The sequence below is a fragment of the Genypterus blacodes genome, unplaced genomic scaffold (assembly GCF_046128005.1).
Source record: "Genypterus blacodes isolate CSIRO-AG114 ecotype Tasmania unplaced genomic scaffold, CSIRO-AGI_Gbla_v1 ptg000052l_1, whole genome shotgun sequence".
In the NCBI taxonomy this organism is placed as follows: Eukaryota; Metazoa; Chordata; class Actinopteri; order Ophidiiformes; family Ophidiidae; genus Genypterus; species Genypterus blacodes.
This window is the reverse complement of record NW_027466864.1, coordinates 2,601,780-2,618,770: the sequence shown is the minus strand read 5'-3', so window position 1 is coordinate 2,618,770 and position 16,991 is coordinate 2,601,780. Positions and strand designations below refer to the sequence as shown.

At 41.4% G+C, this 16,991-nt stretch overlaps 1 protein-coding gene across 1 annotated transcript; it reads left to right on the top strand.

Annotated features, from left to right (window-relative positions):
* Window positions 1-823: 823 nt before the first annotated feature.
* has2 (hyaluronan synthase 2) lies at window positions 824-14,725 on the top strand. Its single transcript, XM_076150527.1, has 4 exons — window positions 824-835; window positions 10,192-10,818; window positions 13,584-13,685; window positions 13,796-14,725. The coding sequence occupies exons 2-4, from the start codon at window positions 10,192-10,194 to the stop codon at window positions 14,723-14,725; spliced, it is 1,659 nt and encodes a 552-aa protein (XP_076006642.1). The 5' UTR covers window positions 824-835.
* Window positions 14,726-16,991: the final 2,266 nt, after the last annotated feature.

Sequence of the window (16,991 nt, the reverse complement as noted above, 5' to 3'; positions counted from 1 at the left end):
TCTCTCTTTCTCTCCTCTCCTCTCCATCGCTCCTCCTTATCCTTACCCCCCAAAACCTTCCCCTCTTATTAAAACAACACGCCAATCTGTAGCAGCCCGGTAAAAGGGGTTTGGGAGCCACAGCAGCAGCCGTAAAGGAGGCTCCACACACACCGCCGTCTGGAAGGAATTAAACAGCTGAAACAGCGGCGCACAAGTAGGGACTGACTGACTGACTTTGGGCCACTTCTCTGCACCTCTGCTGTGTAGCCTGGATGAGAAGCACTATAACCTACACGCCCCTCCAGAGAGCTCAATACAAAATGATCTATCTCATATTGGATAGTATTGATTGGTAAAATCATTGCTGGAAACTTTTCTTTTCTTTTCTTTTTTTTTTTTTTTACTCCAGAATGAGTGACATTGTCAAATTTGATGGCTTTTTAAAACTTTTACAAACTTTACAAAAGAGTGCAACTGCAAGAGGTTGATGGAGATAAATATTTATCTTTTTCTTATAGTCTACATTTTATTTATACTTTTTTATATGAATGATGCCAAAGTTGATTGACACCATGTTTGTGTTTTTACACCTAAAGTGGTGTTTAGCTCATGAATGCAGACAGACGAGTTAAAACTTGGAGATGAGCTTTTTTTTTTGACCAGCTGAGCAAAGTGAACGTGTGTAAACTTATATTTGCTTATTGTTGAGGACTATTTTGGAGCGGATTCGTGAGACGCGTTGCCACATGTGTCCTTTGAAACTTTTTCCGAAAATTTTTGTGACGGTCCAGGGGCTGAAGAGACGCCGGAGCTGACTGCATCCCTGTCAAGGACGGACGACAGCTGCTTCAAGGTAGGAGGTCATTGATCCTATACTCTCATCACTCTATAGCCTGTTGAGAGATTCTCCTAGAAGTTCGTCTGTTAAACACCGATGGTTACGAAACTTCATTATTTCAACCAACATTAATAATATACAAGAGGTTTCTGTCATGATTTTAAGTTTGTCTGTGTTTAAACAGCATAGATGGATGTTATAAGTTGGGTCGCACGCCAGCTGTCATCGTATTATTATCGCTCCATGCTACTCAACAGGTCTCGCTTCAAACGCGCATATCGGTACATCACAGCACGTTTCGGGGCACTTTGTAGGATAGATTGCATACAGTAGATATATAGTTTTATTCCATATAGGTCATTGTATTATATTGATGAGGTTGTTACATTCATGTCAATCAAATGTGTATTAATGTGTGCTAATAGATAAATGGTCCCCATCCATGTCTGTACCCCTCATTGAATAATTGTTGATGAAATAAGCCTTAGAGTTGGGTTAAGATACTCTGAGTCCAGGCTGAGCCACTTTATTATAGTCAGTGATTGATTACATCACCCCCAATATGTCACACTCTGGGATGTCGGAGCCAATGGGAAGGCTGGATTTGGACACACATTGGTTTGCCTCATGTAACTTGATGCCTGACATGAAAGCTTGCCTAAGCAGAGGGAAGACCATAAATTACCTACTTGTGAAGACATTTATTGTAAAATATTTGAATTTAAAATATATAAATATCACTTTTGCTGAAGTGTTACTAAACATTTCACCACAAATGATGTCACTCCTTGGAACAGGTACAACACTGAACTACCGACATCACATACAATGCATACAAACTTCTGCTCCTGTTCGTATTAAATCCGTAATGGCCACCCACATACGTAAACATGTGTCCATCCAAATTAACATCTGCCACATTCCTTTGACAATGTCCTGTCAACTCTGACTTCTCAATTTGCAGATATTACTGCTGTCTCATATGGGAACGACCCACACAAGGAATGTCCATCTGTGAGTTGGACGTGTAGTTATTCCAGACGTGTATCTGTTGTGTTAAATAACATACCCAAGGAATCTTCTTCCGTCTTCACTGTGTATTCTAATGCTCATCACAAGCAGTGAGTTGGAACCACAGTAATGAAGCGTTTAGTCATTGTCACTGTCAATGAATCAGTGAAGGTTTAAATTCCCCTAAATGTGAGCCAGTGGAGGAAGTGTCAGTGTAATACACACTCTTCTTCGTAGTGGCGACATAGGTCTGCTTAGGCTGATAACTTCTTCATTACGGCAGTTGTTGACTCGAAGGACTTGCTCAAGACCACATTGGCAATAGCTGCTCAGGGAAGAGAAACCATAAATCATTTTCTTCTTCTACATTGATGTATTTCTCATCATTTCAACCTATCAAATGTCTGCCTGAACTTTTGGCTGCAACCATTTCCCAAATGATCGGCTCTTCCAGGACTATCCCAATAGATCTGTGCATTTTGTTACATGCATGTTTGTCTTTATTCCCATTCCCTTCATTTCTTTTTTGTCGGGTATTCTGCCTCCATGCAGTCACTGAGTCTGCATTGTTCACACTCAGTCCAGAGGTAGATGCAGCCTGCTTTTTTTTTGCAGAATCAGCGCATGTGTGGACCTTCTGGCTGCCCACATGTATATGTACACAAACTAATACAAACATACTGTCTCTAATCTCGGCCCTCCAGGGAGTTCCTCTGCTGAGTTGGACTCAGTTTAGTACAGTGAGGAGGGCAATCCACCCCTGGCGCCTGTTTTCTACTAAAACAGAAACGTTATTCTTATGTGCAGTGATTTGTGTAGTCCTGACATTCAAAGCCACGTGAAACAGGCAAGACAATAAAGACACCTTTATATGAGCCACTTGTTAGGAAGTGGAAGAACTGGATGCACGTTCTGCACACTGTCCCCAGTCATCAATGCAACAGGATGTTCTAGTGCAAAAAGCAGTTTACAGGTTAGAGAGGAAGGCATTCCATGGCTGGTCTCCATTAGGGCACACAACACGCCTCACGTGCCATTACTGCTCCCAGCAAGGGTCCCTCAGTGTGTGTGAGCCTCCAGGCCGGCCGGTGAACTACTGAAGTTAGAAGGGGGCGCACACACACACACACACACACACACACACACACACACACACACACACACACACACACACTTAAGCAGCACCTACCTCATCGACTTTGCATTAATGCCCTGGATTTTTCCAGTTTCTCTCAGTCAACTTACAGTAAAGCAGCGCTGGAGCCAGACAGTAAAAGGGAAATTTTGGACGTCAGCGAGGCTATGAGTTAAATTCCCTCTACCTCATGCTGAGTCTCACAGGGAGGGTTGATGCCAATACTTGTGCAGAAGTCTAGGATTTAGACCACAAATTAAGACAGTAGCTTTGCCTGCATCCAGAAGTTGACATGCTTCATTTGAGTACATGCACAGTAGCTTTTCCTGACTCAGCACCATTCTTTTGGACAAACCGGTGCATAATGTTGCAGTCAGAGTCAAAGTGAATGTGTAATGAAATGAAACGAGCAGGATTGATATTGCTTTTTGCAGCCTGCTTGCCTTCCTTCCATCCTCCCTTCTATCCATTCTTTGTGAATCCTTCTTCCCTTTCTTTATTTGTCAGATGAATCATCCCTCCATCCATTCTGAGCTGAATGTTATCAGCCGGAGCCACACTTATCTGTTATCCATAAGTAGCTGTGGTACAACACAGCGCTATGAATAGAATTTTCTACCATGTATGGACGAAGCCAGTTATTTCAGAGCGCTAATGATAACTGTTAGTATCAGATTGTAGGATGGGCGGGGGTGTGGGAGTGTTGGATCGATGGATGACAGAGTGAGACTGAGTGGATTTGTCAAAGCAGGAAGCAGATGTGATTCCTCTATGGCTTTTAGAACCAAGAGGGATCAATGGAGGCTATTTCACAGACGCAAAGTCCTCCAAAGAAAAAAATCACATTTGCACATTTTGTTAAAATGTAGCATTGGAACGAAAAGCTGACAAATAGTCAGACAGAGGAATGGCTGTGGAGTGAAGCATGCCCGACTAGGCTGCATCTGTAATTTGGCCGGTGGAACATCTTGGATCCCTCCATGGTGGCAAAGCTCCAGTGCCTCAGCTGGCGGTGGCGTGAGCCAAGTCCACCACCATGCGTCCAGTACCTCCCTCCCGCTTTCTCTCACTTCCTTCCAACACTTTTTTTGCTGAATACCGTAGATATTCTCTCTCCTTTTCTACGTCTCTCTGTGTTTCTCTCCTTTCTCCTCCTTCTTCCTCTCTTTATATCGCTCTGAATTGTAGAATCACACCGCTTCCTTTTCATTCAGAAAATCAGAAAAAAATGAGAGAGGGATGAAAGAGAAAACCTGGCTTCAGAAAGAGTTAAAGAGAAGATGCCAAAATGCCACACACATCCAGCAGCCTGCAGGGGCATCCAAATCATGAAAGCATTTATTTATCTCATTAACGGATGAATTGCAGTTTCATCCATTGCCTTTCATTTTTAATTTAAACAGTATGAATATGACACAACCTTAACCGTAACAATAACCAAATGTAAACTACGTACACAGGATTTTACCAGCGCAATAAACAAAGGGAAATCAGACAGATGGAGAGAAATAGAAACAACCTGTGGAGATGTTATAACCTCCCGGCCTTTGCCAGGTAGTGCCACACCTGATTCTTATAGCATGAGGAAGGTGTCAATGTAAAGACAGAGGGGGAGTGAAAAGAGAAGAAAGGGGGAATGATAACATCAAACCCTCGTTATGTTTGTAACTTTTTACCTTTGCCAGTTGCAGCCCTGCCCACCTGATTCCAATCATGTAAGGAGTTAGTGCAGTGCGGTGTAGTGGATAGTGTTACTGTTTAGTTTTGGCTGTTGTAATAAAAGCTCTCCCACAACAACAGTCTGCTGTGGCCACATGGGAGTTTATGAGGTGGAGGAAGAGGAGGAGTGAGAAGTGTCTGCAACTTCCTAGCAATGCCTTTAAACACTCATCAGCTATTTGTCTTTATTTACCAGATACTGTTCTGTTCATATGAGTACAAACTGTACAATACAGAATTTATGAGTTCTATCATGTAATATATTTAGAAGGTTTAGCACAATTAAGCCCGAATGAATGAATTAAATAACCAATCTTCCTCTTTTAGCATTTAGGCCATTAATGATAATTGAAACATTTATTGATACCATATGGGTCAGCAATAATCAATAATAGTGATGTTTGGGTTGGCAGCTTGTGAAAAGTCTCTGGCTGCTGCTTTATAACTTAGAAATAAGTTTATTACATATTAACCATTTATCAAGTATATCTCATTAAAAAATTGTACCAAAGTGAGATTTCATGTTCCAAAGAAATCAAGCCTCACACAGAACAGTTTACATGACAAAGTAGCTGAAGGAGAAGGAAAGTAGCTCATCTTTCGAGTGTGTGTCTGGTGTACGACAGCAGCCAACTCTTCGCTCTTCCCCAGCTGCTGTCTCTCCTCTGCCTCATCATCTGCGAGGGAACATAGGAGCTTTTCCTGTATCCTGCCACAGCCGTCAGGGCCATCTCCACATTTTATGACTTTTAAATGCATCCTGGCCCTTCGTGGCCCGTTGAGAATGCACACACACACTCGCACACACATGCACACAGATGCATGTAGAAATGTAACATGTTGCTTGTTCAGGTTTCTTATAGCCCATCTGTGCCAATCACACAGATGAGAACCAATATTTCAGCTACGAAACAAAGAGAAACTCTTGCATAACATTTTCTCACTTGTGTTTCTCACATGCACACTGAGTTTTGATTTGTTAACAGCATTCATTTGGGCAGATCTCACTGAGTCACAATAATACAAGAATATAGGCGTTATGTTATCACAGCTCAGCAAACATCACCACAATGTCTTTTTTGGCTCTGCCCCTGATTTACAATGCTTGGTGCAGGGCATATATTACCACACACACACACACACACACACATAGAGTTTACATACATACACGCCATTCTTGTGGGCTATATTTTATGTCCCGTCTCAGGCCTTTTAACTGGGCCCCTGTTGACAAGGATTCCACTTTCATGCTCTGCTGTGGGTTCAGTCAAATCCTCCCTTCATCTCCACACTCACACCAACCCTTATGTTATCACACTGGCTAAACACACACTTCATATTACCTCCAGTGCTTATACACATGCACGTAGGCACACATGCACACATGGCCAACCTTCAACAGCTGCAACAAGACATAATGGCTTTCACGTTTATCCAGACATCCTCCATATATATGTGACAGCCCTAAACTGTTCTGTAACGTACATGAGGCTATTACAGCATGTAGCGATCCTCCTGGCTGTACTACATCACTTCTTATAGTTAAGGCTCCCAATGGGTCACATGGATTTAGTTCCCCACATAGAGAAAAGGGGCCGCTCACACTGTTAGATTGCCTTTTGTGCTCCTTATGAATGTTTTTCAGTTGACCCACCAACATAAAGACTCTGGTCTGGTTCCTTGGAGTGGAATCTTTAGTTTGCATTTTACCAGACACAGTAGGCCATGTTCACGGGTGGAAACCCTGTAGGGATTTTTGTCTTTATAACTTACCTGGAAACGATTATCACCTGTGGTGATGTGATGTCGTCATGGCTACACTCTTGGATGCTCTTCTCCAGTCCAATTGTGGAGTTTTCAGTGGAGTGGAGTTGAAGTGAGTAAACAGTTTTCAAAAAGTATTTTGGGGCATGGGTCGACCCTTGCTCTTCCTGGGCTGAGGCATGCATGCTACTTTGAAATCTTTCAGTTTGAGGTAGTGTTGGTATGTTCAGTACTTATCCCTTTGACAATTTCCCATCCTATCCAAGTATTCAGGCCAGTGAACACCAGAGCACGTCACTACCCAGCCTGCTGCTATCCCATATCCATCTGTCTCTCCATCCTCCTGTCCATCCATCCATCTGTTTTGATTGTTAAATCTCAGTAGAGACAATGATGTTATATCAAACAGAGCCAGATGGAGGTTCCCCAGTTAATTCAGACATGGTAGAGACTTCCCATTCATTCATTTAATTAATTAAGTAACTGATTATTCATCTAACTTTTTACTATTGCTGTTCACCTATCATCCATCAACCCAGGTTTTAACATTACAGTACTGTTATCTCTGATGCAGAGCCAGAGGGAGTTTTCCTCAAGAGAATATTCAATAACGTCAGAGTGAGAGTGCTAAAGCGAGGAAGGTCAATGCATAATTGGACACGCACACACAAAGAATAGGACGTATGACGGGTTTATATCACTCGCATGTGCCAAGACACAGACGCACAAACAAAACATTGGACTGACATCATCCACATGTGCTGATGAGGCCGTCAGCTTCACCAAGTCACAGTAGAATAACACACATGAATGCACACGCACACACAGTGAGGTCATCCACATGTTCCGATGACACCTCCACTGTCACCGATCCTCCTCTGATTAGAGGTCATATCTCTCAGGGGACTTGACTCGTAATCTACAGTTTAATTAATTGTTAGTCTGACCTTGGGTTTTCCAAAAGTAGTTTGCATCATCAGGTCATACCTCCAAAAGGCCGTATGAGACTTTATTAAAGCAAAATTTCACCAAAGGGAAGATTTCACTTACTTCTCTCCAAACAAGTGGCACCGTCTGAGCTATTTTATTGGTTCATCCTTTTGTATAAAGAAAGCACAAAAGTGTCTTGTTGAAGTTTCAGTATTTGACATTCACTTGATCTGTCATGAATGGCAAACAGGTTTATGTCCGTGGAATGTGATCTGAATTCAATTTCACAGTTTGGTTTTGCAGTTTGACCACAAATATTTAAGCAGAACAAGCATGTCATGTCAGTAAAATAGAGATCATAAATAAACAAGCTGAGCTAAACCAAATGTTTATTAAGTGCATATCTAAGCACATCATGCAACATTGGCAGCTCTTTTTATTTTCTCCTTTCTGCTTTATATGGTAAACTTTATCCGCCCCAGGGGGAAAGTGGAGTGTAGCTTGTTAAACATCAAAACTCTGAATAAAAGACTTTGGAGCAAGAATACAAATTACAAAGCAGCACAGGGGAAGCATAATACAATAAGACCTGGAGAAATACTTTGATTGTACATTTATGGTCAAACGTTTTTTGTGTTGTTTGCTTCCTAAGAAGCGGATGAGTTCATTCCAAGGTAATGCAGGGAGATGAAATGAAGGAATTTGCTCTGCACTACCTTCCTTATTTAGATTTACAACAGTAGATTCCTGCAAACAGCATATCCACACAAACACACACTCCTCTGTCTCTCCCATTACTGTGATAATAAACTGTTACTGTGTGCATTTGTGTGTATGCGTGCGTGCGCGCGCGCGTGTGTGTGTGTTGGGGTCTTGTAAATGAGTGGCAGACGTTAAGAGGCTTGCCACGTGCCAGAGGAGGCCTGCTACACTGCTCATGGCCTTCTCATCCAACGATCAAATGAACAAGTCACTATGTCTGAGCCAAGGGGTGTGTGTGTGTGTGTGTGTGTGTGTGTATATGTGTGTGTGTGTATTCCTCTCCCATCACTGTGCTCTTCCTGCTCTTCTCTCTCTCATGCTTTGTCTTTCTCCTGTTACTCTTTCCCTCCATTGAACTCTCCCTATTCTGGTAACTTGGACATCTTTAACTATCTTATTCTCTTTTGTACTCTTTCCCCAACTTTCTTCATCATTCTTTCTAATTTTCTGCCTGTCTCTGCTACCTTTCACTCCTTCCCTCCCTCCCTCTCCCAGTCTTGTGTGTTTAGGTGTGGTGTGAATAAATCCTGCCAAATCACAAACACTGCTGAGCCTTGTGTTGTCTTTGATGACAATGAAGGTCTATTAAGTGTTTGCCAAATGGCATCAGTGCAAGGACACCAAACAAAGTCCGTCTTCAATACTCAAAGTGTTGAATTAGTCAATGAGTACTATTCCACAAGGGGGCACTTTAAAAACTCAGTGAAAAGAGCATGCAGCATTTTCCCCTTCTTAAAGTCAAAGGGTTCAACCTTTTCCATGTTTCATCTACACTAGGATTAAAAAAACATATCCTCATAACAAAATATACCCTTTCTATTTTTACTATATTGTCATGTTATTTGTTGAAGACGTTATTGAATAATTAATATTCTCGTCATACTTTCCTTGGGAGCCACAGAGGGGAAGAAGCACACGTGCGCCATTTGAAAATCTAAAAGCTCTTGTGTTCTTCTTCCCACGGAGATATAAACAGATGACATCACAGGGTGGTCCGCTCTACATTGAGCCGGGCTGAGCCACGCTGAGTGGGTCTCCGCTGGTCTGCCAAACAGATGGCGGTAGCAACGTAATGGGGGCTGCAAACGCACTTCAACATTCTGAGTAAAAGATGTGATTCTTCAGAAAGGCCCACATAGAGGACATTCTTCCTCTAGTCCTCACATAAAAACGTCACAATATTCTTTCATGTGTCCGAATAAATCAGTTCCTCATTCGGGGTGCTTGCCTTGACATCGTTTATAAACCTTGTCTTTAGAATACAGAGGATAGCTCGTCATAATTGCTCATCATAGGCATTTAGAGAGCACCTGGACCTTGTTTGGCAACAGCAGACTCTTTTTTGGTTAATTAGGTCAAGCAATCTTGTAATCTGGGCCCACACACATTAAAGGAGAGTTGGAACAATTGGCTACTCACAACTGTCCGACAATTAGACAGGGGTTTTGAGGAGGTGTGGAGAGAGAGTGTGTGTGTGTGTGTTGGGGGGAGGGGTGTTTTATTGCCCTTTCTACCTGAGTGTGACATAGTTCAAAAGCTGCGTGGTGTTATGGTGATGCCTCGTAATAGCTGTGCACCTGAATAAATATCATGTTCTCTCTTATGAAAGCTTTTTATCTCAACACTGTATATGACAAGAATATATACTGTATATGATATGTAAAGTGTCATGAAGTCAAAATTCCTCTTACGTAAAATATTCATAGAAAAACAGGAGCATTATCTTCGACCTAATATTGAATCTTGTATTTCCAAATTTGTATATCTTGGAATTTAATCATTTCAGAAAACAGTCATGAAATATTATAACATATGAAACATACACAAGCTATACTAGAAAATCTCCCAAAATGGTAATACTGAAGTACCTCAAGATTGTACTTATGTATATTGTTTATAGAGTATACAGTATATTGTTCAGTTACTTTCCACCTTTGTTCTGATGATCCAAATGATTGACATGAAAATGATGAATAAACAATGAATGATCAAATGTTGTCATTTTGACCACATTCACTAACTTTGACTCTTTTCTCCACATTCTTTCTAGATGAAATGCCAAAGAGTTCTGACCTACTTGAGGATATTCGGTACCACCATGTTTGGGGTGTCCCTCCTGGTGGGCATCTCCACAGCCTACATCATGGGCTACCAGTTCTTCACCACAGCTCGCAATCACGTGTCCTTTGGCCTCTATGGTGCTATTTTGGTCGTCCATCTAATTATTCAGAGCCTTTTTGCGCTCTTAGAACACAGAAACATGAGACGATCTCTAGAGACGCCAATCAAATTGAACAAATCATTGGCGCTGTGCATTGCAGCATATCAAGAGGACCCAAACTACCTGAGGAAATGTTTGGTGTCTGTGAAGAGGCTCACGTACCCTGGAATCAAAGTCATCATGGTGATCGATGGCAACTCAGACGATGACCTGTATATGATGGAGATATTCAAAGAGATCATGGGGTGGGACAAATCGACCACCTACATATGGCGGAGTAACTTTCACAGTAGAGGACCCGAGGAGACAGATGAGAGCTACGCAGAGGGCCTTCAGCAAGTCACCAGGACCGTGCTGAACAACAAGTGTGTGTGCATCATGCAGAAGTGGGGAGGGAAGAGAGAAGTCATGTATACGGCCTTCAAAGCACTGGGAAGGAGCGTCGACTATGTGCAGGTATGGCTATGAACCTGGAGGCAATTATAAATGGAGGGTAGAATTCTCATGGAGAGGAAGGGGAAGATGGAGACAAATGGGGGAAAGAAGAGAATCATACAAGGATCAAATTAAAGCCATTACCTCAACAGGTAAAGGACTGAGTGTTGTGAAGGTAAACTGAGGACAGATAACAAGTCATGGAGGGTGGGAATGAAAGGTAGCCTGTGGGAGGGATGTAAACTAGGCGAATGTGAACTGAGTGAAGGGGAAGTAAGGGGGTGAAGAGATGGTCAGAGCAGGAGAGGGGGGCTTTGCCAAGGCAAATATTGGGTTGACAAAGAGTCTTTTGTCTTGGTTTTAGGTGGATGGTGCCTGTGCATGGGGTTGTGAAGTGCAGCGTGAATAGGGGCAGCAGTAGCTGGTGTCTAAGTGTAATAACTGATCTGTTTCACAGACCTGAGTGTTACATCATCCACATCACTGTATCCCAACCCAAGGTTAGGTCAAGCAAATGTAACATTTAATATGTTCTATAGCTTTGTATAGGCTAAAAGCTATTTATGCTTTCGTCTTTTATTCTTGTGATTGTAGCCAACAGCAGCCTGAATGACTAACCATTAGAGGCCTTTGAGTTTAATTTTAGTGATCGAATGTTTTTAGTGGAAATCAATCAAACAACAATAATCTCATTGTTCTGTACCTCAGTGAACCAAAGATGATATCTTTGGGAAAGACAGTCCCCAAGGTGGGATGTAATACTGGCGAGAACACTGTAATGATGCTAACATCTGCACAGTGTGTCTGGGAATATGACAAGCAGTCACAAGCAGTAACAGCAATGCCAAACATGGTAGCACATGGCTAGTGACAGAGGAAATGCATCATGTTTCCATTCTGCTAGTAGTAAATGTTAGTAATAGATATGATCATGACATTTATTAGCAGTAGTAAATAAGAAAATAGTGACTGATACTGGATAGGCAAGCTTAAATGATTATTGAGCTATTACGGGTCCTAACATAGTGCTGCTTTGTTTGGCTGAGGTCCTTCTCAATGGTCTGGGCTGCCTTGCTGAATTGTACCGTGTAATTTGATTTCCACTGACAATGCATTACTTTCACTTTGTTTTACAGCTCTTATTTTTTGTTCAAATATCATTGCATTTGTCAAATAAAATGACCCAAATATGAGCACTAGGTGACACCACCATCGAAAGGGATGATCACAAAAACTGTAAACAAATGTATTTACGGTATCTTTAAAGATGAAAAACTATTTGGCCGAGTCAAAAGCGTGTTCCTCGTTGTTAACAATATGTCATCAGTTGAGCACCACAGAAGTCACAATTGTTTGCAATTGGATGTCAAGTGGTTTAGTAAAGCATAGCGAAGAAAAAAACCATCTGTCATTGTGAGAGTTTGGGAGTTGAGAGTTTTTTGTGAATGACAGTGAGGACAAAAATATTTTTGGATGCAGTGATGTTGCAGTAATATCCTGGGAAATCTATGAAGCCAAATGAATCCTCTGGGCACCTCCATTTCACATGTTATGGTTTAAGTGCTTTCACGACTATTTTTCCGCTTTGCTTTTCCCAGCATGTGTAATGCAAACCAGCTTCTCGATTTAAAGTCCTCTTTATGTCCTTGCTACTGGTTTCCTATATAGTTCAGAGGTAACAGGTTTATACTATACAACTGTAGAGTATTGTCATTCGTTAAAACGTGTCAAATGTAAGACGGTTCGTAAATGTAATCTTGTAAAGGATGCAGCATTGCATTAGTGAATTCATCTAGAGTTTTTTAAGGTTTGAATACTATGCATGTGCACTGTGTGTATGTTTATATCATGCTAACGCTTCAATTTGTCTGGAGTAAGTGTTTTTCTATCATTTGTTGTAGGAATTGCATACATTTTTGATTGAGATCAATGAGACATCCAGGTTACATTCTAAAATATGAAACTCTTCATTATAATCCTGCTCTTGTTTTTCCAACATTATGTTTTGGTTTTGGTAAGATTATGTAATTACCCCCTTGGACAAGCTATAGTCAAATCCACAAATTGAAAAACAGATGTTCCATTCACCAAAAACAACCACAAGGTCAAATTGGTTCAATTCAGCTGATTGTAATATGATAAGCCGGCTTGAACAACAGCCACACAGAAATCAACCTGTTTAAGATTATATGTAAACAGTAACAGGTAACTGTGATGTGATGCTGGCTAACACCTGCAACACCGCCTGCCAGAAACAGCTTGTTCCTAAAGAATTCACTGCAATGCTGCCAGTAATCATGCCAATATGCGAGCACATTGAAGGAAAGAAGGACAGGGTTACATGCCTGTTTTACTATCAGCAGGCTGTGTCTGTAACAGATGTGTTTGGTTAATAGAGATGTGGCTCCACCCCTGTTTTCGTCATCTCATTGCATTAGCGAGAAAAACTGCCATTTATAGAAGAAACAAACAGGAACGTTCAGAGTTCAGAGAGTCAGAAAGATATAGTGGGTGGTCAACTTTAAAGCTTTAAAGCTGTAATAGAGTACATGCGGCCCATATTGTTTGTCTTGAGACCATACAGTTTGTATTTGGCTGCACAATTAAGTGATTACCTTTCACTTGATGATGGCTTATGAAACGTATGGGTTAAACAATAGAGGTACCTTGTCTGTCCCAGGAACTGTGAAACCAAGTTTGTGTAACCTGTGTATAAACAGTAACTGACACCTCTCACCATTAACCATGCAACAAATGTATCTGTTTATTTTGTTGGTTTCACGTAGGTGTGTGACTCTGACACTATGCTGGATCCTGCATCATCAGTGGAGATGGTGAAGGTTCTAGAAGAAGACCCCATGGTGGGAGGTGTTGGAGGAGATGTACAGGTATGGTTAGAAAAGTCACATTTATACCTTACTATATGGGATTTATGTTGGAAACTACAACCCTCAACTCTCCCACCTTTGCTCTTTTTCATCAATGATTCCTTCTGTAGATCCTAAATAAATATGAGTCCTGGATCTCCTTCCTGAGCAGCGTACGGTACTGGATGGCCTTCAACATCGAGCGGGCGTGCCAGTCCTACTTTGGCTGCGTGCAGTGCATCAGTGGGCCCTTGGGAATGTACCGGAACTCCCTTCTGCATGAGTTCGTTGAGGACTGGTACAACCAGACGTTCATGGGGTCTCACTGCAGTTTCGGGGATGATCGTCATCTCACAAACAGAGTTCTCAGCCTAGGGTATTCAACCAAATACACAGCACGGTCAAAGTGCCTCACTGAGACGCCCATTACATACTTACGCTGGCTCAATCAGCAGACTCGATGGAGCAAGTCATATTTTAGAGAGTGGCTCTACAACTCCATGTGGTTCCACAAACACCATCTATGGATGACTTACGAGGCTGTGATCACAGGATTCTTCCCATTTTTCCTCATCGCCACAGCAATACAGCTCTTCTACCAAGGAAGGCTCTGGAATATTCTGTTGTTTCTACTCATTGTGCAGGCAGTGGCACTGATCAAGTCTTCATTTGCCAGCTGCCTCAGAGGTAACATTGTCATGGTGTTCATGTCATTTTATTCTGTACTGTACATGTCAAGCCTGTTGCCGGCAAAAATGTTTGCAATAGCCACGATCAATAAATCTGGATGGGGGACCTCCGGGAGGAAGACGATCGTGGTGAACTTCATTGGTTTGATTCCTATATCAGTTTGGTTCACCATCCTCTTCTTTGGGATTATCTATACAGTAATCCAGGAGACTAGAAAACCCTTTCCTGAAATGGAAAAGATTGTATTGATCATAGGGGCAGTGGTTTATGCCAGTTACTGGGTTATCCTTCTGTCGTTGTACACAGTGCTAATAAATAAATGTGGGAAGAGGAAGAAGGAGCCACACTATGATATGGTGCTTGACGTATGACACACAGACTACATTCATCATTTACCACTGAACTCTCTTTTAGGATCACTTTCATTTCACAACATGTCATAGACATCAAGCAGCAAAGGAGCTCTGGAGGCAAAAAAACTAATCTCAGTGGTTGAGTTAAACTTCAATGGGTCAAGAACCACAGTTTCCGAGCAACAAACTTGAACAGCAAAGATCTATAACCAAAATATAAAGAAATATATACATGAAAAGGAATTTGATTGTTTTTGCATTTATGATCTTGAACATCAGTGTGCTAGGTAATAACTTTACCTAACATGTCTTGTTGAAGGTGAGCTATTGTAGGCTTAAAGGCTAATCTTGATAATTAAGCATTCCGAGACTGGGTAGTTGGGAGCGAGATAGCAAGACTTTATAATATTAGCTACCTCTTCCTTGTCTTTCTCACTGGGATTCAGTCTGTTAGCAGGATAGCCAGAGATGAACTGTGGCTCTAACCATTCAGCTTTCACTTAGCCAGTCAGATTATACCCACCTCCACTGCAGCTGCTTCCTAGAAATCTGTAACTCAAATCTGCTTTTTACCCCCACCAATGACTAAAACACATGATGTAAAAAGACCACAGGGACTTCAGATAGAAGTGAAACACAAAGTGCCAACATCGACTTGTGTCTTCTGTAATGGAGAAGTACTGTGGTATAGAGCTGTTGTTTATCGTACAACAGTGTTTCCCTTAAGATATGAAAAGAAGAAAATCCATTTGCAGGTTTCCATTAAAAACACATTTCATTGATTGAATCGCTGCTATGCCAGGCAGCTGTCTTTGTTTTCAAATGACTCTAAGACATTTGGAAATCTGTGTGAATGTCAGAAATACAACTTCGGCACCTTACCATTTAAGTTAGTGGTTTGCATTGCTGTTGAGGAAGAGCGAAAACTCCATTGACAAATACTGAAGGGGTGCAGAAAGAGCCAAGGAATGGAGAGCTGCTCTCTTTCTATCTCTCTTTTATTGCACTCGTGTCATATGGGATAGATAGAGGAGCTTCCTCTGTAAAAAATGAATCCAATTACCTTAGTTGAATTGTTGACAAAACTAGACTTGACATTGGAATCTGATTAGTACCTGTAAGAACAGGGTTTCCATCCATCCAACCACCCATTCATGCATCTTTCACTGCCTATCTTTGGTCAGGGAGGCAACAGGCTAAGCAAAGTAGCCCAGTATTGGTCAGCCCTACACTTGAAGTATAGTGTATAGTATATTTATTTAAAGTAAAATGATTTAAAGGAATCATCTTATAAGCAATTTCATGATCCCAATTTATATATCCATGAACTTGACATTGCAATGGTTGTTGGCTCTTTAACATGAATCCAAATGTATCGCTCACTACATGAACGTCCAACACATTTCCTTGAACCATCACCTTGATCTAATGGTTATTCCCACATGACGTGAATGCAGTATTTTTCTCAACGTTTACAAGGTGAATAATCTCAAACTGATCACTGATTGGTAGATGTAATGTCCACCAGAGCCGGTGACCAGGTGAACATGTGACCAGAAGGGAGAGGGTCTATCATTGCTGCTGTGACTGTTTTATTTCTACAGAAACAATGACATTTGTTTATCTTTTGTAATATGAATGATGAGTGTAGCGGAATAGTTTTAACGCTATTAATGTTAATGTATTTCTTTCTAGCAAGATGAATGATAACCACCAAGTGGACATGGTGGACATGTTTCAATCCACCGACAATGTGATGTGACCTTCCACATGCCCTTACTCTCATCCGTCCTTTGCATACTGTATTTGGGATAATGTGGTTATGTCTTGGTGCCTCCCAAAATTAAATGAGAATCTTTCTTCAACACCTGTAAGGGAAGAAGAAGTTAGTGAAACAAGATAGTAATTCCTTATATTTTCTAATAGCAGGAATGTGAATAAGGGCATTTGTTGGAAGAGATCCACATTTTGGAGTGAGACAAGTCCAGTGTTTGCGATAGACAAGGAGCAGACATGAGTTTAATTCTTATGCACTTTTATGTCTCTCCCGTTGTCCAGTGCGATGCTTGATGTTTCGTAATCGAGATGAAATACCTCAGTGGTTCTCCTTGCATTGCATCGGTGTCAGGATGCCGTCCAAAGACAGATGCATTCTGAAGGTCTCAAGTAATTTATGATTTGTTTGTGATATAAAATATGAAAGTGTCCTTTTTATACGCAGTTCCTTAGTAAGTCAAAGCTGGATTTCTCTGCCTTGTCGGCCCTTTGCTGTAGCCGTTAACCT